We start from the raw sequence: 22,429 nt of genomic DNA, 5'->3' as shown, positions 1-22,429 counted from the left end.
CAATTTGACAATTAACAGTTAATGAGTGTATTCACAAGGGGGTGATACATTTGTCACAGTACAAACGAGGTGAAATCTGATGAGAGCCAGAGCCGCTCCTCCATAAAGCGAAGCCACAAGGCTCCCGCGCATCTCTCCTCCATTTTATGGATTTTCCGCTTCCGGCTCTTACCGAATTCCAGCTCATTTACCCTCAGACAAATGTGTCGCCCCTTTACGAATGTAGCCCCTGAGCGTGCACTTCATTAGATCGCCGTTAAACAGATACATATGTAAAGAACAGGAGGAGCACGTCGGAGGATCGGGTCCTCCACTGCGGAAAGGTAACAGTGATTAAGCCCTGTGATTAATTTAGTTGTAAGTGAATCAATTCCAATTACCAGCCGGGCTCATTTCCATGCCACAAGCACAATGCAGCCTGCCCCGTCCTACGAGGTGGTGCATCTACCCGCGATGGACAAATTACAAGCATGCCTTCATTAGTCTGCGAAACCTGGGCTGTGGCCTGGAGCACTGAGGACAGGTAATGATCAATACTGGGTCCCCAGGGTCAGCAGCCCTCCACGGGCAGAGACTATGTAATCACATGGAGGTGATGTTTCTGTTTGCAAGTGCTGATGACAAGTGCGCACGCACGCACGCACGCACGCACGCACGCACGAATTTGCATTTACCTTTTGTAACTCTACAAACTGTATTATCTACAGCAACCATCAAAGCAGAAAAGTGCATCTAACATTGCCACATGAACAGACATCACACGGATCTGTGGTTACTAGCGCCATATACTGTATATTGAAATATAAATGTTTTATATTCAACATTCAGACATAAACAGTGACAAGTAAAACAGTAAAAAAAAAATTCTACTTGGCTTGCCTTTTGCATGCCTCCAATGATCTGCTATGTTATGGAAGTGAACAACACATTCAGATCAACTTTCAGGCAATACAATGGCAAAATCAACACAGTTGCACAGGAACGCACTTGAACTGAGTTCTACTAAAATGCACCCTTATCCTTGACTTTGGAAATCAGGCAAATGTTAAAAAGTTTTCAATTGCTTGTACAATACTTTTGGTATTTCCAGCAATGGGTTAACACCATAAGAATAAAGAAAGAATAAAGAAAAAGTTATTATTTAAAATTATAACTACAAATAAAAGAAACTGATATGGAGGTAGGAGGATCATTTTCAGGGGCATTGTATGGCATCAAAGCCTTATTCACACAGAGCTAGAGTATCATTCAGAGCTTGGGGAAGGAAAAAATGGATTGGTTACTTTCATAACTGATCTTAGGTGCCATATAAAATGTGAACATTAAATGAATCAAAGCAAGCATTCCCAGTGTGTTCGTGAATAAATGAGGCAGGTCACTTATGAACACTAGTAACTAATGTTTGAGGTGTAAATCCTGCTTGTGCTTTTTGGCACTAAAATGCCTCAGCAAATACAGTGCAGTTATTAAAGACATTACATCACAGCAAAGTTGGTGTACACCAACAGAGGAGGTAAACATCTATTCCTTTTCTAGTATGAGCTATCAATAATATATGAATAATTCCTTGCTACTGAGCTAGGAGTGAGTATTGTTAAAACATTTTCTGGCTAGGGAGTTGCACAGGATAAATACACCTTCTTCTTCCTGACCCTCCTGGGCTTAGTCTGAACCTACCACTGCTGTACACCTGGGGCTGGCCAAAGTAATATCCAGCAAACACCTCCTTCAACGCCGCCTTAGGTACAGCTAACCTACAATGGTGAGGGCGTGGCTTTAGTGTGGTCAGGAATAAAGCCAACACACACACACACACACACACACACACACACACACAGGAGCAGGCCTTGCCGAGAAGCAGAATCAGTCTTTGGGGGTGTCAAACACTCATTTGCACACACCTGGATCTGCATTTGCACACCCTCCGGGTAGATCCCGCTCTGCGCAGTCCATTTACAGGCACAGCTGGATCTTTGCTGTTAATCACGCACCTCTCCCACCTCACACTCCCCGTTCCTCTTTAAGGAAAAGCAGGGCCTGTAGCCCAGATGGAAATTAAGCAACATCCACAGAGCGCAAGCGCCCGCAGGCAGAGGGTCACCAGCACTTTGCTGCCCCGGCCATGTATTATGGATAAGTACATGTAAATACAGTTTTTTTTTTCTGTACACGCATAAGTAATTATTCAGAGTTTCTGGTCTGGGCACATTCACAATTAATAAAACATGCGGTACAGATAAAGTCTGACACCCGCTCCTCTGCCTCTGATCTGCAGAGACGCATTTAATCAAAACTCTTAACCTTGTTTTATTTTTGTACTTCTCAGGTCTAATCCCGGGGATGTGCTGAATAATGGATACGTGGCTGCAATCTGAGACACAGCGCTGGGGAGATTATGTCACTGAGCTCATAGATGGAGGACGCTCTCATCGCATCCGGCACTTGCCTCTCCCTTTCTCCCCCAGAGATATGAATGGGTCTGTTCCTTTCAATAAAAACTTGTAAAATGGAGAAATATCTGCAATGCTGCACCTACAGCCATGTTGCAAGAGTATGTCAAATCCTCCATGGCATGATTATTCCTGAAGTTTCTTTTACACTATGAGCCAGGATGACATTACACCACCCATGTGGATGAACTACAGTAAACTTCCCCTTAAACACACATCCCCACACACACACACACACACACACTCAGACACTTGTGTATGCTTGCATGAACATTCAGTCAAGCACGCATGCCCATATGCACACACATAAGCTCTCTCTCTCTCTCTCTCTCTCTCTCTCTCTCTCTCTCCCTCCTTCTCTCCATCTTTCCCTTGCCTCCTCCCATCGTCTCACCCAAGCACAAAGGGAGACGGACAGCCAGGGCCCGGAAAGTGACAGGTCTGCCTTGTCAAGTCCCTGTTCCATGCTTCCGTCAGAGGCTGGCTGTCAATCCCTGTTGCCGAGAGACTGCTGAAATGACAGCTTCTCCCGTTCCCTCATCTGCTAGAGCCACGAGGTGACCTTTCACTGGAGACATAGCCATCACTCCTCTCCCTCCCATCATGCACAGAGAGAGAGAGGAAAAAAAAGCTTTTTACTCTGGTTTCAAGTGACCATAATCATTGTGTATTAGCAGCTCTCCCTTGTGACGTTAGAGAACAGGAGTAACATATTTAAGGGATTAAGTAATTAGAGGCGGTGCAAAGTTACACAGTGGACATACGGGGAGCGCCAGCATCTCTGTGTCATGGAAAACCAGTTTTTAAGCCACCCAAAAATGTGCTTGATGAATGTGGCCAGGCCCTTAAGCATTGCTGTCTGGTTGAGAACAAGAGACTTGGTTTTCTGTCTGAGATCTGTGAGAAGTCCTCAGAGACTAACTGAATGTCCTAGGAATGCACTGTGCACAATTAGCATAACTTGGGTACAAAAAAATGTCTACTGTAATATTATGAAGCATTATTGAAGAATATGTGCTTCAACAGGGTCGGAAGAGATTTAAACTAATTAAAATATTTCCGGTAAAAATGACTAAACTAAGTAGCAGATATAATGAGATCCATTTATTGCTTTTGGTCCTTCAGATCAACCAACATTAAGCCGATGGCTTTTGATTCACTGCTAATAACAAAAATGAGAAGCGAACCCTGAATCCCAGCAGATGGTAAACTTCTATTAATATCAGTCCATGTTGGGCAGCCCTTCGGGGCTGTGGTCAATTATTTGAGTGGAGTAATTGGGAGAGCGTGTCAGAGTGTCAGGGGGGCTGAAAGCAGGTCTGAACTCTGAACAAACAAAATTGCTGTAATTTGGTTTGCCGTCAAGCGGGGGGAAGACACGCTGTTGGTCTGCTCAGAGAGGAAAGGTGCAAACAACGGCAAATGCGGGCCGCCGAAACAGAACGGAACACGAAAAATATCCAGACATCTGCACAATTAAAGGACTTGGAAGCAGTTCACTTTGTGGGGATGGGGGGTAAAAAAAAAAAAAAAGTAAACACCACTGCAGATTGTTCTTCCTTCTGTGTGCTACAGGGACCGTTTCAGATGCACAGTAGCATCAACAAAAACATGCAAATGTGAGCGCGGGGCAGCATCTGGATATTGCGAGACATCACAACACGGATGGTCCGTTTCCTCTGCTCCGAAAAAAGAGAGGAAAGCTGTTTCCTGTCATTTCCCATCTTGTCAGTCTATGTTCTGACATCTTGCAGCTTCTCCACCAGCTGTTTCCTCTCGCACTGACAGATGGCTCACTCTCTTTGATATATGTGTTTTTTTCCACTCTTGTACTTTGAGGAAAGTTTAGAGCTGTGTACCCCTGTATGACCCCCCACCCCCCCCCCCCAAAAAAAATCATATTGTATTGCTTCAGTGCTGAGGCCATCATTCAGGGTACAATGAATCATGAGAAACGCTTAGGAACGCGCTCTGTCTGTTAGGGCCGCAGCCGATTTGAACGGCCCCTCTCCACAAAGCTCAGTCCGTCTCCTCACTAACTGCAAGCGCCCCCTCAGAGTGCGTGTGAACGCAAAGCCCGCCGCTTCCCTGCCAAGCCTCATCCGAGGGCGGAAAAAAAGCGAGGGATTGTTCTTAAGACAATTCCACCAAAGCCTCACTTTGCCAGACAATTATACAAGCTTTAATTCAAACAAAAAACGATTGTCCCCCTGTCAAACCCCCCCCCCCCCCCCCCCCCCACCGTCCCAATCTCGCCCCCTCTCCCCAAGACGGAGCATGTGATCCGCTGCCACACAATCTCAGGCATACCCACAGCTCTGATTCCCTGCCAGAACGTAATAGGTGACCCTGTGTTTGCAGCCCTGATAACAGAGGCCTCATTGAATGGGCAGGTATGGGGCTGGCCCTCAGCGGGTCAGAAGCCACCAAAACTATGGGAACCATCCAAGTGACCAGTCATCCAGGGGAAACCGGAGCCCAGCTCCGTGCGAGAAGCCGGCTTCTCGCCGATGGCCTCTGCATTCCGATGGGAATTTCATGATAATGAGTGCTGCCCCCCCCCCCCCCCCCCAACACACACATACACACACACACACACACACACACACACACACACTCACTCACTCACTCACTCACTCACTTGAAAAAAGCTGTACGGTGCTCATTGCAGCTGCTAGCACCGGCTGTAATTGCGGCGGGCACAAAAATGTTTAATATCGAGTTTGTGTGAAAACCGTATCTCACCGGGTGCACAGGGCTGAATGAAAGCATTGTCCCACAGACACAAGGGTACAAACAGAGTCCTATCTGGCTTCATGAATAAATGAAACCCAGTGTAAAATATTTATACTACTTTTGACAGTGAATGGGTTCAGTGCACAGTGGAAAAAAAAAAAAAACTAAATGTAAAATCGGTTGAACAGAGACTACGGAAGGCTGTGAGGGTTGTTTCAGGTTGGCTGAACCCAGAACAGTCTGACTCACTCTCTGTCCCTCCCCTGGTGGTAGCTGAGCCCACACGCTCATTACGCCGCCATTGCTCACTGATCCAGAATCAGACCAGCGGCCGCAGAGGGAGAGAGCTGGCACTGTGCTGCAGGCGCGGCGGCCGTGTTTACAATATGGCACATTAACACAGACGTCACAAACGGAAAGCGATACCTCAAAGGGTCTCTCCTTTCAAAGCACCTTCATTTAGAAAGCTGCCGTTTCAAATCCAGGGTGTTATTCCTCAATAGTTATCCCTCCCTAAGAAGGCAACACAGACAGTAAGGGCTGTAGGAAGTGACACTAAGGGAACAAAATGAGTAATGCATTAGGAGTGTTTCTATCGTCCACAGTAAACACCATGATGGCACTCTTCGGAAAAAAAAAAACGACTGGACATTAATTAATTTACCACAGGTGGGAAACCTGTGAAGCTTTTTTCTTAAAAAAGCACAAATATGTCTCAAATTCCAAAGCACTCGTTGTTGACATGTCTTTATGTAATGGACAAGAACAAAGTAAAACCGTCTGCCTGTTTTAGCTGTTATGCCTAAGTGTAGCCTTTGTCAGACTTCTGAGGACATAAGAAGATACTGATAATGAAATCGTGCTCTACACTGAAGTGCGATGGAGGTCTTAAGATATGACTTCTAGTCTATGTCTCTGCATTCCAGATGATATTTTTGTAAAGAAAATCAAATCAGTAATGACCAACCACGACACAACTCGCATAAAATGACAAAGCTAATAAATTCAAAATTAAGTGATGACAAATTTGTTTAAATCACTGATGAAATCCTTATAGATTTACAGAAGTACTGAGCTAACTAGGCGCATTAGCCAGCCACCTCACTGTCAAAAAACTAATAATGAGGAAAAAAAAAAATATTACCCAAAGGAAAACAATGTATGCGCTATACTTCTCCAGTCATCACCTTGTGCCAGGACTGTTTTCCTAGTACAGCAGAAATATTCCCAAAAAGCTGCTACACCCAGCTGTCAGTGCACCTTGGACCATCATATGAAAGCAGCGGCGGTATAGCACCTTCTCATCCCCTAATAGGTCACATTGACTACAACATGTTCAAAATCAGCTCTAAATAACCCCAGAAATAAAAGAGAGAGTATAAAGCAATGGCTAGAGAGACTCCAGCCGTTAATGGCGAAAAGAACCCAAAGGTCTTGCAGTTGTGCATGTTTTATCTCTTAACTGCTGTAGGTGTGGGCTCTGGTAAGACTATGCTGACAGAAATAGGCTTTGATAGAAAACGACTCCAAGTGGTGACAACCGCTCTCACACATTCACAGCTCAGCTTTCAAGATCTGTCAGCTGGAAACCTTTGCATCACTTGCAAAAAAAGAAAAAAAATGTGAATAAAAATGGACGAATAGCCAGTATGTAAGCGCCTAAGAACTCAGGTAAGCATTTTCCCTTCTCTGAGCCGTGTCTCTCTATTATCTTCAGGGGTGCATCGTGGGTCTTTGTTTCACAGATGTTTTGTCGGGACATACACCGTTTTCTCTCCGCACGCGGCCTTTTAGCATCTGGAGTTTTGGATTTGTCAGTAATCCCCTGAAATGCCGCAGAACACTGTTCAAGAATTGAAATGCGTCTAAAGCACATTTTGTAAAGCGGTGTGCTTGTCTGTAGCCAGGGTCAGAAGCTCTGTAAGCTTCTTACCACTTCAGCTTTAAGCATAAATAAATTAAACTGGCTTCAGCTAAAGACCTCCAATAAACTCTCATTAAATTCTGCCAAGAGTAGAGCAGGGGAAAAAAATCCAAAACGTTTTTCGGCCAAAAGGCTCACATCGTGCCAACCAGATAACTTCCATGCATGGGGCTTTTTTTGTTCCTGTTGTCTCTGCAATAAGCAGGCCCTTGTGTTCATTCTCAGTAGGGTAGGAAAATATCACCAAATTGTGGTGAGCTGTTAAAATGCTGTTTAGAACACAAACTGGTGGGGGGGGGGGTGTTGGTGATGGTTTGTGCAGCTCATGACAACGAGAAGACTGAAGTTGCAGATGCCAGCAGCTATGGTCTGCCCGCCTGTAACACAAGATGCTCTTATCTTCCGTTTCCAGGAGCGGGCAGATATTGTTTCCTGATCAGTGCAGCTCTCTGTGTGCGATTTCTGTGTACAGTACGCCTCCGAACAGCGCAGACAACAAAGGGCGAGAAGAGGCACGGCTTCTCTTCAAAGAGGGAGACGTGCTGGGGAGACCGCCCGCCGGGTCTTGCCCACTCCCACTCAGCGGTTGCCATTTCCATTATATAATATCTCTCTCTTCAGAGAACTCAGACTCTTTTCACCATTTAGCCAGAACAGCAGGTGTCTTAGTATTGTAAGAACAGGGAGTTGGGGGGGCAGGGAGCTAATTACCTATGTTATTGCTAAATTCAGTCAAAGTGTTTTCAGGTAACTGCGCTTTGCTATTTTCTTTTCAATGATCACGTCCGTGGAAGCGATTATGACGGGAGGAAGATGTTACAAGTGTCTCCACAGTACCCAGGGTGGTGTGAAAAAAAAAATTGAGTCAGTTATAATCTCCTCCAATAAAAAATAAAAAAAAATCATAACTTAACATAATGCTCTCTCATTACCATTCCAAGTCCATTTTTGTTTAAAAGCCGCCATCTGGATGTTAAAATGGAAAGGATTAACACGGAATCGAAGGCTCACGATGTCCTGGCGCACAAATGGCCCTTTGTAAATTGAATTATCACAGCGTGAGTATCGCCAGTGCTCACCTCCTGAGTGCGCCGGCACCTGGCCGGCTAAACCTGTGTGGCAGCAATCGCCCCCGCGTGCAGCCAAAGCTAAAAGACGGATTAAAAGCTAACGGCGCCTCATCTTATTTTAAACAATTCCCTTCACAGCTCGTCATTACGAAACCACACCTTTACATGTAATGAAACTGCTGCGGGTTTAAACAAAGTATCCAACAGTCATTAATTTTGCATTTCAAAAAGGTACGGACAGTACACACCAAGTTCAAGAATAGAAGTCCATATAAAAAAGTGATCTTCCTTTTCAGGAAGGTGGGGGGGGGTGGAGTTATGTATGCAGGGGACAGCATGTTTGCGCGGCTCCACTGTGGGGCAGCTGCCGACGCGGCAGGGGGTAATTCCCACTTCCCCAGCCCGGTCTCCCCAGCCAAGAGGTGAACTGGAGCGTGCTTATCTCAACAGCTCACGTCAAAGCCGGGGAAATGAAACGGCCCTCTGTCAAAGCGCCGGTGCTGAACCCGCAGTTTAAGGTCACTTCCTTTTTACATAGCACTGAGAGCCATTCTGTCAATCAAACCTCGGCATGGGCGGGGGTGGGGGGGAGGTGGTGCGGTGGCAGCACACCGCCCCCCACCCTGCCACTCATCATGCCATCCTTTAGGGACGCCACAAGAACGAAATCAATTTTCATGCAAATCGTGGTGCTGGCTGTGGGGGGTGGAGGGTGGGCGTACGATGGAGCACCGAAGATTTTATTAATATTGGCTGCTCCTGGATTGCGAAATCATGCACGAGATGGACAGCAGAAGGCTGTGGCCCAAGGAAACAATTCATACCAAGGTAAGGAAATGCTGGTTTCTGCCAACTGTAATCATTCAAATGCGTCAGCTTCTCAACGACTGTCAGGGGCCTTGGGGAAGACAAACTGCATGATGACATCATGGATATCTTTGATCCAATTTACTTTCACAGCATCATTTAAATTTCTCTTATTACAGCATTGCATTATTTTTTCATCTCACCTGTCATTTCCCAATTCTCTTAGCTGTAAAATAATTTTTTTTGCCCTAATTTTTTTCAGTATATATATAGAGAAGGTGAGTTAAACATTACCTTGTCAGCATATTACTTCTATTTAACATTTTCCCTCAAAAAGAATGGAGCTGTAGCCTGGTTGTCATGGTACCTTAGCACATAATCTTATTGCACATACAATCTCTCACATTAGCCATACTGACTCTGGTCACAAGGGTGCCTGAATGTGCAGGCACCCCTGTGTCCTATAAGAAATCACAGCGCCATTTAACAGAATGATCCGCTTTGCTGGTCCAAGACAAGATGGCGGATTGGAAAAAGAGAAAATGAATACAGTCCCTGTAACAGTCACTTCTGAGTGGCAACACTTAATTCTCCCAAACTTTCTCCAATTTGAACAGCCCTGTGTCACAGCGGGCCACAGGTACAAATTTCTAAGGGTTTCCATCATTTTAACTGGTCACCAAAACAGGCAGAAGGACAAGGTGCAACTCTTGTTTGGGGCTCTGTGGAAACGCTCAGCTTCAGAAACTCTGAAACTGCACCTCAGCAGGATGCTTAGACACAGTTGGAAATGTGGGAGGGCCCCTGGGGTTGTGACCTGCGAAATACCCAGACACATGGGGTGGTTGGAAGGGAGCAGTGATACTGCAGTCTCTCAGCACAGCAGGCAGAGTGACAGTGCGCTCCACTTGGGCTTCATTCTCGGTTTTCACAGGGTAACACCATACACACCCCGCCGACACTTCTCCAAGCTGTCACAGCAGATACAGGCTGAAGGGGGTAGATGGAGGGGGGGACAAGGGTTCTATATCAGGCCGCATTAAAACTTAAATCACCTGTCACCAGAGCTGAAAAAAGGCCAGGCCCTGCAGCGCGACATATCGGGGTGAAGGTAAGCTCTGCCTCGTGTGTGTCAGACAAGGGGGGGGAAAGTGAAACTCCTGGCTGAAACTGGAGAGGTGAGGCAACCAAACAGTAAGGGGTATACAGAGTTTCAGACAGGATTTCACAAAGCCACCAGACCAAAATGTCCCGGTAGCTGGGTGATGTAAGCGCATCTGAGGAAATGAAAAAACGTCCAAAAACGAAGAACTGCAGTAAATTGGCGCATTTTCACATTACAAATAAAACTAGACAACATAATAACTGTAAAATCATACAAGAAAACATGCTCAGACAATAACAGGCAGAGAAAAATTCCGCTATGATTAAGGATGCACTAATGAGTATGAGTCACACCGATTCCCCATCTGGTTTCAGCGGCGATGGAAAAAGAACTGCAAGGGATACACGCAACTGCGTGTATTTCACCACTAACACCCGAGCGGCTTCCCTGATCAAATGCACAGGTTAGGGTGACAGACTCCTGTTTCTCATACTGAGCCTGTCGCTTGCCTTCACCGAGGGAGCCTTCTCTGGTTCATTTTTTCCACTAACCACTATGCTGATTCTACACTACTCCTACGGTTTGCACTGTTCGAGGTGGTCAAAGCACTGAGACACGTTGAAGGTGATCTGGAGAGCACTGGAGGCTGGGCACTGATTACTGTCCGCAGCTTAAACAAGAATCTGCCAGGCAGCGAGCACTCTGCCATCTGCTCAATGCCCGGCGCTGGGACAAAGCCGTGTCAGTACACTGGTCATACACTTGGTCATTGTTGTGTTTTTTTGCTGTTGTTGTCCTGTTCGTGCCCGCCTCGCTCCGGCCTTTTTTTATGACACCTGACCTCTCGATGTTCGCACCTGCGGCTTACAGCTCGCAGGCTCTGAATTAGAGATGAGGGCCGGGGGAGGTTGTGTAAGATGCACCATATCTGCGTTGGGTAGACTGCAGGGTGAGAGAGGGGCTGCAAGACTCCAGGTGACAGCTATGACTGCACAGAGATAGAGGACTCTCCTGTCAGGCAAACAATGGGACAGCTCAAGGGGCACCTCAGTTCCCCTCCGCTACGCTAAAAAGGGAGGAACAGAGGGAGGACAAACCCCGGTCACACCTGGGACAGGAGGAGGACAGACCCAGGACAGGCCCAGGAGGTAGACGGCACAGATGCAGGACAGATGGAGGAAAGACCCGGGGCAGACTGGGGGCAGACCCAGGACAGCGAGAGGACAGCTCCTCACCCAGCTCCAGCACTGAACTGGCCTGATGTGAACCCTGTCCAGCTGTCCTAACTGGCAGGCCCAGGATGGATAACTACCGGACGCGCACGTGGTGTCATTAATAAACAACAGCATGGCACTATCACGGGCACAATAGACAAGGGTGTGCAGTTGTGCAAATCCCTTAAAAAAGATAACAAAGTGCAAATGAAATTGCACACATAGCATTAAAAAGGGTAACATCAATACCCGCAACTGACGGATTTAACAGTACAAGACAAGACAATTAACTGAAATGAATTAATTTCAACACTGGTTCATCATTCAAGAATTGAATTCTAAATATATTGTGAAAAGGCAAAGTATGCATTAAAATGATATCTGTTAAAAATAGACTGGCTGTAACCACAGTACATCTCTCTGCATCAAACTGCTGCTTTTAATGAAAATATCCTTCCATGTATATCCCATTTAAACCATCTTCAGTCTCCCTGGTGGTCAGCACAAGACAGGCAGCATTTTCTACATGAGGTTTAAGTCACGCTCCTGAGAAAAGGCAGACCACTCCAAGACCACTGAATAAGAGGGGAAAGAAAAAAAAGACAAATCAAATGGCAGCACTGACTTACCTTCTCGTTATACTTAAACTTGACATAGAACCAGCTTGACTTGATCATCCTGTCACCTTTTTCGCCCCGTAGCCCGTACGGTCAACAGCGGGAGCTCTGGCTTTCGCAGGGCTTTCTGAGGGACGCGTACGGCGCAGAACGGTACGCGGCAGATGGAATAAACACTTTAGTGTCTTCTAATGCTGTAGCTTCCTTTCTCTCTCTTTAACCTCGTCGCAAGCTCTCTGTTCTCCCTCTCTCTCTCTCTCTCTCTCTCTCTCTCTTCCTCCCTCTCTCACGGGTGTGCTGTGTGGCGCAGAGGGCTTGGCAAGCTGACAGAAGAATTCCTCAAATGGGCTTCAGCTGCGTTCATCACAAATGGCACATGTCAGTAAGCCAGGAGGCTGGCTTCAGAGTTGGCTGCGTCCCAGACGACCAGCCTCCTCTCTCCCTTGCCCTCCCCACACAGTCTTTCTCCTCTGGCTCGCTCCCCCCCTCTGTCTCTCTCTGTCTCTCTCTCTCTCCTCAGTCTCTCTGCCCCTCTTTCTTACCGTTTCTCCCTTTCTCCGTCTCTCTCTCTCTTTCTCTCTCTGTCTCTCCCTCTCTGTCTCACTCTCCTCAGTCTGCCCCCTTCTCTGTCTCTCTCTCTCCCTCTCTGTCTCTCTCTCACCTCGGTCTCTCTCCCCCTCTGCCTTACTGCTTCTCTCCTCTTCGTTCTTGCTGTCTGTTTCTCTCCCTCCCTGTCTCTCTCCTCCTTGTTGCCTGTCTGTGTCTCTCTCACTCCTTCACTGCCTCTCTGTTTACCTGTTTCTCTCCTTCCCAGTCTCTCTCCCTCTTAATCTCTCAGTCTCTCTCCCACACTGCTTCTCTCCTTCGCGTGTCTGTCTCTCCGTTTCTCTACCTCACCATCTCCCTCCTTCGTGTACACTCTGCACCGCTAAGTCTGTCTCTCAATCTCTGTCTCTCTCTCTCTCTCTCTCTCTATCTCCCGCTCAGCCTTCTTCTCGGTCTCTCTGGCCTCCGGTGCCTTGAATAATACATTCCGGCTCTTTCCCAGCAGATGCACATTAACACCTGGCTAAACATTATCCTGACAACACATTGCACATTTCCATTTTGCACCGCTTGCTCTTCAACTCTTGCACTCCCCTAGATCCCATCGCTCCCCCACTTCAGAGGGTTCACAGGCTCACACCAGTGGCAGGTGGCACTGCTGCTGTTAACATCATCACCGACAGGGTATCAAAGCCATACTGACACACACCCCAGCCATTTCTTGGATTACTCACTGGTTCTGTGAAGGACAGGTCAAGGGTGTGGCCATGTTTTTTACTGTAGCATACACTTCACCCTCAAATACATTATCAGGCCCGTACCTCAAGGTTGAGGGACAGCTTCATCCACCAGGCTGTTAGGAAGTTGAACTCTCTTCCCTCCCTCAGCCATCTGCTCCAACACAGGACTGAGCTTTGAACCCCCCCCCCCCCCCCCCCCCATACTGAAGCCTGGACTATTCTCCACCCATCCTTACTCCCAACATTAATCATCACACACACAATCACACAGATTTGCACAGTCACTTTACTTATATAAACAGTCTACATCGTATTCCTGTGGAATACGTAGTTATAGTTATATTTATATATATTTTTTTATATTTATTCTCCATATTTATAAACCCACAATGTGCCTGAATGCCCTTGCTGTAAATATGTGTAATATGTGTAATTTGTAGCAATTCTTGTTCTTGTCTCTCAGTGTCTTCATTGTGTTATGTCGAACTGTTGTATTGTCACCGTGGGCCTGAGAGAAACGCAATTTCAATCCTTCGTATGTCCTGTGCATATTGGAGAATTGACAATAAAGTTGACTTTGACTTTGACTTTGATTATCTGTTTCTTATAAAATCTATACTAAAAATCCACCATAAAAACCATCATATAAAAACTAAGCTAACAGAGTAACCCTACAGTTTAGCAGGATCCTGAAGAAGCTCAGATATTGGAGTGTGGGTTTGGATCCCAGCTGGGATGCATCCTGCTGCAATGGGACTATCTGCACTGTATTCTTGAGTAAGGTATAGGTACGTTTGTCTTGACTGAATTAGCCTTGCCATTGCATAGCATGAATGGAGTTGAAGCCTGGGAGTGGACTCATGGGAGTAACTGTCATCAAGAAAAGGCAGGAATGGCTCAAACTGCTCTGCATAGCAAGAGCCTGTGTAAACATTTAGTGTAATGGCTGCCCATCAAAGCAACATGTCCGACCATCTGCAGAGATGCTCTCTCTGAAGACAATGGAGATACAAATGGCGCAAAGTGGACTGGAGGCTGCAGAAAGAGACGGCCACCCTGGGTATTTGCTTACATTCTGCAAATCTAAATGGCACATATGGCGTCTGAGATTTTTCTCTCTTTCTCTCACACACACACACACACACACACACACACACATATACATAGACTGGGTATATAACTGCCACTTGTGAGTTTCCGAGGTAACTCATGTCAACTACAATCAGCTTCAATCTCTACAGGGAGCTGCCCAAATTTGGTTGCCAAAGGACAGGCATGGAGGAAAGAATGCAGCTACTCTGACAGTGTTTCTAGGAACAAATACAACAAAACCAATATCTACTGCATACAGTGGTGTGAGTAAGCTGGTACTCTCTGGCATGCAGAACTGAATAGGACATTGGTGATCAGTATGGTGTACCATACACACAGTTAATTATTGTTACAACGTTTAGATAACATTTTTAAATATATACTTCTATTTTCTAGAGAATGGAGCAAACTTTATTTCATTATTGGTGCTTTAGTATTTTAATGTGCTGTTTTATGCAGAGCCTTTGTAAGCTGAACCAGCAAAGACATTTACGGTTAATGTCCTAAATAATTGGCAATCGTCAGGCTACGCTGAATGTCCATACTGGCCTCCCATCTGATCACTCACTCCTGACCAGTGCACATGGGTGCCATGGGGCAATTACCTCAAAATTTTGCATGTTTAGCTACTTAGCCACATTATTTGAATTCATGCTGCAGAATGTTGCGGATTCAATTTTTTTTTGAGAAAACGGGGTCATTAACCTGGCATGATAAGAACAAAAATCTACTTGCACCATTGACCGTACACAATAGCTGCAGTAATGTGATGTTTTAAAAACATTGCTATTCAGAAATAATGGGATACAGTGAATTATCAACAATTCAATAAGACCTAATTGGTACTGAGTTGAATGACCATCTTTGCACTTTTAAATATTTAGCTGGCTGCAGGCAGTGGGGAAATGACTGGCATTATCGAGGAGACAATGCTTAAAAGCATAGGGAAAATCTATAAGCTAAGGAACATTACTGGTAACGGGTTATCAGGAAAAGCAGAAAAAGACATTATTACCAGACTAAGCTCTCAGAAGACCTTCATTACTTTTCTGTTTGACCCTGCAGGAAGGAATTGAGGGTATATCTAATGCAATTCTACTCATGCTTGAAAACCAGTGACATGAAATACCATTAAGACCAAAAAACATAGCAGAGACCTAACAGTACAGAGGAAAAAACAGAATCACAATCAACTGAGAATGAATGTTTAGCAAGTTTTATTTTTTGTTAGCCTGGAGAGCAACTCTTTCCTTCTTTGCCATGTTATGCTCAATCAGGCCCAGACTGACCGTCATCTTTCCTGGAGAGAGCGATGAAAATATCCAAGACCAATGACAGATGTATGAAGCAAACCCTGCAGGGAAATCCAAGGCCAACTTTACTGAATGTTTATTTCTATATACATATACATACATGTATATACATGTATATCCATGTATATCCACACACATACACTCTCACACACACACACACACACACACACACACACACACACACACACACACACACACACACACACACGCACAAATGGTATAAATAAACTTTGGTGTTGACCTTGGGACCACTGGGTTGTTGAAGTCCCAAGTCGGCCCAAAGTGCAGTTACAATGCAAGACTGTATACAGAGTGTGCAGCAGTATAATACCAAGTGACAGCTGGCTTGCTCACTTCCAACATGTGTGTATACACACACACACACACACACACACAGACACATACATGTGTGGGTGCGCATGCACACACAAGCATACACGCACACACTCCATTCACCCTGCAGCCAGCTCTGCGCCTGAATTATGGAAAATCAGTATGCATTATACAGACCCTCTGTACGCATTAAGGCAGAACACGCAGATCCACAGCTTAGTTTTAGGCACCCCTGCAGAAACAAAATAAATGGAAGCGCAATCAGAGCTGAAAGGGGCTCTGTGTGCCGAGAGGGAACTAAAGGACCCCAGGCTGATTTGAGAGGCCTCTCTAAACCCCAGAGGAGCGTGTTCTGCACACTGCGTGTGCGGCGCACGGCTCAAGATGGCCGCCGCGAGCCACCGGGAAGGAGCGCTTCATGGCAGCTGACAGCCTCTCACAGACAGCCATTCACATGCTGATGGACACAACCGTCAGGGAGCCGCTGAGCTCAGGCTGAGTCTCGCCAATCGCCTGGCTGAGGGTGCAGTCCCCCAGAAAGAACAACACAGGGTAAAGCGAAGATCACCATCAGCTTTAATACCCAGGCACAACAATTAGACAGAAAAGAGAAGCATACAGTAAAATTTAATTTCAGGCATACAATCCTTGCTGGAGCAGCAGTATCCTGGGACGGATTCTGCTAAGCATGTCACTGCACGAACACCCTTGTCTTTGTGTCCCCAACAGAACACCGTCATGCGATTCGACAGGACAAGAACTCCTTCGCCACCACCTCCAATTTGCTTGTCACAGCAGGGCAGAACAGAGGGCCTCCTTTCAAGCTTGACTGCTCCCAGTTTGCAGTGCATGGCGGAGCCCGTCGGTGTAAACAGAGAAGGGGGTCCTGTAGGGTTTGGGAGGCCCCCCCCCTCCCCTTCCCAGGCCTGTGCTGCTGGCGCCTCTGCTCCCCGACGCCGCAGCCCGGCTCTCCGCTGCTCCCCCGTGCTCCCGGGCCCTCGGCTACGGGGAGCTGAGCCTGTTTGCAATTTTCCGCTGAAGAGCCAGAGTACAGCAGAGCAGAAAAACCCTCATGCAAACTTAGCCTTCACTTCCTAAACGCTTTTAGTGCTTCCTTTAATCTCCTAAGCTCCGGGGGCTCAGGCGGCTCTCGCCATCGGATGTACGGCGCTTACATAATCAAACGGAAAAGGGGGGGCCCGGGGTGGGGAGGGGGAGCAGAGGAACAAATCAGGGATTTCTTCAAACGCATTACTGACATTCGCCACATTACAGATTCCCTTTTAACTCCCGGGCTTTACCTGTCTGAAGATACTTAAGATGATACGCTGTGTATTAAGAGGCCAGGGGAAATCGGGGTCAGATCACAGCATAATGTGGGCTGAAAGTGCATGCGAAGCGAGCTCCATCCGTGATTTCCAATTCTGTTTAATATTCCTGCACGCATGGGGGACAGTGTGGAAGGAGTGCTGTATTCCCCCCTCAGGAGATGACTTGGATCGTTACAGAAAATCTACTTCCTGCCAGGGACTCAGCGAAACAAAGATATATGGGCCCTCCGCACATGAGTATTAATGCAGACAGCCTAATGGCACATTTATGTTGTGTCAGAGATTTGGTGGATTTTGAGCTTATCGTGAACATACACTCACAGCCATGTGAGTGTCAAAATATGCCAATAAACGTGACACACCGACACGATTATGGGCTGTGTCACACTGACGTCTGTTTTCATTGACATCTCTATGCAAACACCATACCAGGAAACATATGAGGTAGCCTGGCAGAAAGATTGCTCTGCTAATTGCAGCACCATAAGAGATCTCCCCCTGGAATGGCGGCTCGGGAAAAAGAAAAAAAAAACACAACAAATTCAAATAAGGGGTGAGATAGGTTCATGCCAAAAGGCCAGAGGTACGCCACTGGAGGAGAAAGTCTCAGACACAGGCCAGACAATGTAAACCGTCTCGGCTCTTATATCCGGTTTCCTAATATTTCTCATCAACTTAATGGCGAAATCAATGACCCAGTGAGAGGCAGTCGATAAAGAACTGCTGAAAAGCGGAAAAGGCAATCAGTGTGTGAACGCGGCCTGGCCGCACTGTGCACAGGCAGGCGCTGAGGACACTCCCTGGGCCAGAGATTGTATCCGGCCTCACGCTGGCCCCGGGAAAGCTGAACCGGCTCCGGTGGCGGTACCCGTCGGTTTAATGGGCGGACGCTGTGAACCAGGGGGGTAGGTGCGCTGTGTCAGTGATCATCCACACCAACCGCTGGGCTCCGCTGGGAAGGCAAATGTCCCGAAAGCGATGAGTTGGGGGCTGCCCTCCGTGGGCGGAGAAACACTCAGTTTCCGGGATGGGCCTGTCAGGAATGCTCCATCTCAGCCCGGCCCCTCAACGGGCGCGGTTCGCACTCCACATCCTAAAACGTCACTCAGCCCGGCGTGCCCCTCAGACAGCTGCCTGAATGAATCACCCCTCCTTGGACTGGTGAGGAGGACAGATGGGTTTTCCAACATGACCAATTTGAATTGTGTAAATCTTTGCACATTATAATTTAACAACAGAACCACTGAGCTATCTTCTTGTATATTTATACTTTTATTTCTTTAAGTCCATACAATGACGTCCCTGACTTCTTTATTACTTGCTACAACTGCATTTGAGCCCTACCTAAAATAAAGGTTTTGGAAAATTGGTAGACCTAACTGTAATTTCTTTCAAGGTCTGACAGAAAACAAGAGACAAAGCTATAGCAGACTATTGTAGCTAGCAAGCTCAACAAGCTGTGAAACATGAGATGCGGATTGTAACCTACTGAACGCACACATTCAGGCAGATCAGTCTGCTGTAATTAACAGCTTCTACATTATTTTAGAGCAACCATTCTTTTCACTGTTCCAAAATCCCATGTAGTGTAAAAAGCTTTGTACTTGGTGTGTATGTCAGAACAGTATAAGAAATGAAGAGTTGTCTGGCAGCTCCTTCTGCATGATGTCTGTAGGATTTTATGGCTCTTAAACCAAAGTGCAGCAGTGACAATACACTGTGTACCAAGATCACAATTTCTTTGATGCCCATAAGTATTGAAGGCACATGGTTTGAGTAAAGGATGGACTTGCACACGAGGTCAGTTGTAGTCATTCCAGCAGGCAATGTTGGCTGCTTTGATGTCAAAAAAAAGAGGTAAAATCGGCAGACCTGTTTCTAAATACTGTCAAAAAATTGGGCTGGAGTGAGAGGTGAAGGTGCCTGAGGAGTGGCATGAAGTGTTTTGGTAAAGTGTCCCCCCCTCAGCCAGAACAGACATCCAGAAAATTCATTCAATGAGGCATCAAGGAAAAAGCAGTTTTGACAGACCCAACCTGCAGCCGCTCTTTGAAAACGAGTGTTCCCAGAAAGAGCAGCCAGGGACATGAAGAGGAGCTCCACCTCGCGAGGGCTCTCAGCCGTGGGGAGCCGTGCCAACCCATGATGCTCCAGCCTCGGGTTCCTGAAGCGGCGCTGCACACCAGGCTTCGCACGCACACCCCCGTCCGCCACGCATGCCCCTCTCACCCGTGGCAGCTGTGTGCCTTCAGTGAGAAATGGATCAAATAAAAGCAGGAAAAAAGATAAACGCGGCCTAATTGCTCGCAGATGAGAGTGAAGAGCGGTTCGCGCAGGAAGTGGAACAGAACCGGCCCTGACGCGCAGAGGCAGCCAGGCCCTTTGCGTGTCCGCGGCAGGTTTGGAAAGGAGAGCTCACAAATCATTACCAGAAGTGGAATTTACCCAGCAATCGAGATTGAGATCGAGAGAGAGAGAGAGAGAGAGAGAGAGAGAGAGAGAGAGAGAGAGAGAGAGAGAGAGAGAGAGAGGGAGAGAGAGAGAGAGAGAGTGCCATACGCTACTGCAAACACTTCGCTTCGGGAAAAGAGAGGAGGCCATTCTTACAAGTGTGGCACAGGCACGGTACAACACTGTTAGATTTTAGGTTTCACTCGCTGGAGGACTATGTAATGACCAAGCTTTGCTTTCCCTCCCGACCCCATCCACATTCAGCACTTCCCTATTCATTACCCTACAGAGCTCTTCAAAAGAAGCCAAGGCCCTGCAGCACACAATTTCTCTGCATATGGATTGGGTAAAAGTGCCTTTTTTTCCCTTCCCCTTTACCAAGTCCCAAAGTTACCACATAGCAAAGTTTACTGAAATTGCACGGCTCGAGGTTCACAGTCCAGGGAAATGAATTAAGATGACAGTGGTGAGGGGTGGGGGGGTCAGCAGTCTCTCTTGTTTTTCTCCCTCTCCAATGGTTTCCATGGCTGGCTGCTGTGGTGTGAGCACACAGGGCGATAAATCAGAGCGGCCACACTGACAGCTAATCCCCTCAGCACACATATTAAAAGTCAATGGTGACAGTGGCAGTAAGTCCGCATTTTCTCAATTTTTTTTTTTTTTGCAATTTTAGCCTCTGTGTTTATGCTTAGGCAACAAGGAGAATGATTTCCCTCCACGGGATTCCATGGGGGAGAAGCCTTCAAATGCCTCAATTTGCACCCGTCGACCCTGCCTTCGGTGAGGGGAAATTTGAGGGACGGAGCCAGAGGCTACTGTGAAGGCCCCTCTGCCCCTCACCTGTAATCAGTACCCCATCAGAGAAGAAAGACACCCTGATTGTGCTGGGTGTTTATGTGCGGCCTGTCAATGGCTGTGAGCCGTTAAGATAAATACCTGCCAGCTGATGTCCTCGCGAGGCCGCACTCCCATCCCCTGAGCAGGGAAGTGGTTTTAGGGGGGATCTGTGGCGTGTTATGTGAGGCATGCCTGGAACTTTCTGGTATAAATCAGCTTGGAAAAAAAAGAACACCCTGCGGCCCTCGGGCCCTGGGCTGGGAAATCAGGGGAAGTAAATTACAATCCATCCTCATTTGCCGCCTCGGCCAGGGAGGGCGAGGGGGTGGGAGGCGGGGTCAATCAGCGCAGTCACAACATCGACAAAGGAGAGGGAGAGCGGACTTCCCCCGGCCTCCAAGAGGCATTAATCAGCGGCCGCTGGAGGTCAGGCTGCAGTCGATCCGCCCGCGGCAGGAGCAGGGCATAGAGCACGTTACAGAGTGCACGCGATGCCTGCAAGGAGCCCCTCCCCCACAGGCCCCGCCGACACGACGACAATCCCCACAACTAATGGGGGCCCAGGTAAAGCCACCTGCAGATACGCGATAACGCCCATGCGCCCTGTGGAAAAGGCCCAAGTCATCCCCCGCCAGATAACGCGCACCGCATGCCTGCTGTAGTCTGAGTCCGTTAATCCAGCGCTGACTGATTGAAATTAAATTCGGAGTAGGAGTCATGAAAACTAGGTTAGCCCTGGCAAACAGCGGCACGGCTCTCTCGAGGGGTATCTGCGAGAGCACTCTGCCGGATCGTACACCTGCGCCGGCCAATATCCCTCTTTTAATAAAATGTGTCATTATTAGACTGTGCTGAAACTCTGTTCAAACACAAAACGCGCATGAATCCGCTCTGTGAAATCACAACCTTCAGATTCCAGAGGCAGGAAAGGAGAAATTAAAGGCGGGTTTGTTTTCCTGGCTCGCATGACTATAATCCTGTTACCATCATGAGGATGGGTAATTCTACAAATAAAAGCAAAAAAACCTGGATATAGAGTGAGTCATTCCCTAATTTGCAAATACTGGCTCCAGTCTTTTCGAAAATGAAATCGATGGAAGGAGAAAACAAGACGATCTTTATTCAATAACAGAGCAAGAGATCTGTTGCTGGGGCGTGCGCGCACTTTTCTTGGAACCAGCACGGCGGAGTGCCGTGGGATTCGGCAAGCTTAATGGACCTGTTGGGAAATGCTGAACCTGGGAGCCAAGAACAAAATTTCTGAGCATAACAAAAAAATAAAAATAAATTGGCGTCTTGAGAGCGTCTGAGTCCAAACAAGTGGAAATGTCAGAAGCAGAGAAACTGTTCGCGAGCGAGCGCCCGCGCTCTTAAAACACGCTCAACTGCTCCACATCCAGTCTCGGCGCTTTATTAGAGGATCCGATTCACGACTGCGGGCCAGAACGTCTGGTTTCCAAGACAGCAGAGAGTGGTGGGGGGGGGTTGGAAGGCTGGACTCTGCTGTCAGGTCAGATGATGTTATTTACGGTCCGTATTCATTCTCTGATTTAAGAGGTGTGGAAAGATCAGGGCACACAGAGGAGCTGCCTCATTTTACCCTCATCCATAACAGGAAAAACAGCATTCTCTAGAACTAAATGTTTCACTCCTGCTTCACAGAGAGCAAGCTGACAGCTTATAGTGTAATGCAGACAACAGCTTCACAAATGTAAACCTTTCCTGTTGTGACATGTAGGGCAGCCTCCAGTGAATGGGACAATTCAAAGATTTGCTGACATCAGACTAGAATAAATTCTAACTGAGCATAAGTAAACTGAATTCTTCCTAAATATAGTCATCAAATTACCTTTGAATACCACC

The 22,429-nt window shown here is 47.0% G+C and overlaps 1 protein-coding gene across 6 annotated transcripts in view; it reads right to left on the bottom strand.

Annotated features, from left to right (window-relative positions):
* The window catches only part of auts2a (activator of transcription and developmental regulator AUTS2 a), a 310,820-nt gene that overhangs the window by 206,052 nt on the left and 82,339 nt on the right, over positions 1-22,429 (bottom strand). The window contains exon 1 of one of the 6 annotated variants that reach the window (XM_036523481.1): positions 11,936-12,119. The exons of the other annotated variants lie outside the window; for them this stretch is intronic. Within the exon in view, the coding sequence (XP_036379374.1) occupies positions 11,936-11,983 (48 nt within the window). The 5' untranslated portion in view covers positions 11,984-12,119. Of the gene's footprint in view, positions 1-11,935; positions 12,120-22,429 lie in introns of those variants that run through there. 6 annotated transcript variants of the gene reach the window in all.

The sequence above is a fragment of the Megalops cyprinoides genome, chromosome 3 (assembly GCF_013368585.1).
Source record: "Megalops cyprinoides isolate fMegCyp1 chromosome 3, fMegCyp1.pri, whole genome shotgun sequence".
NCBI classification, from domain to species: Eukaryota; Metazoa; Chordata; class Actinopteri; order Elopiformes; family Megalopidae; genus Megalops; species Megalops cyprinoides.
The sequence above is the reverse complement of the archived record's forward strand: the minus strand, read 5'-3'. Positions and strand labels throughout refer to the sequence as shown.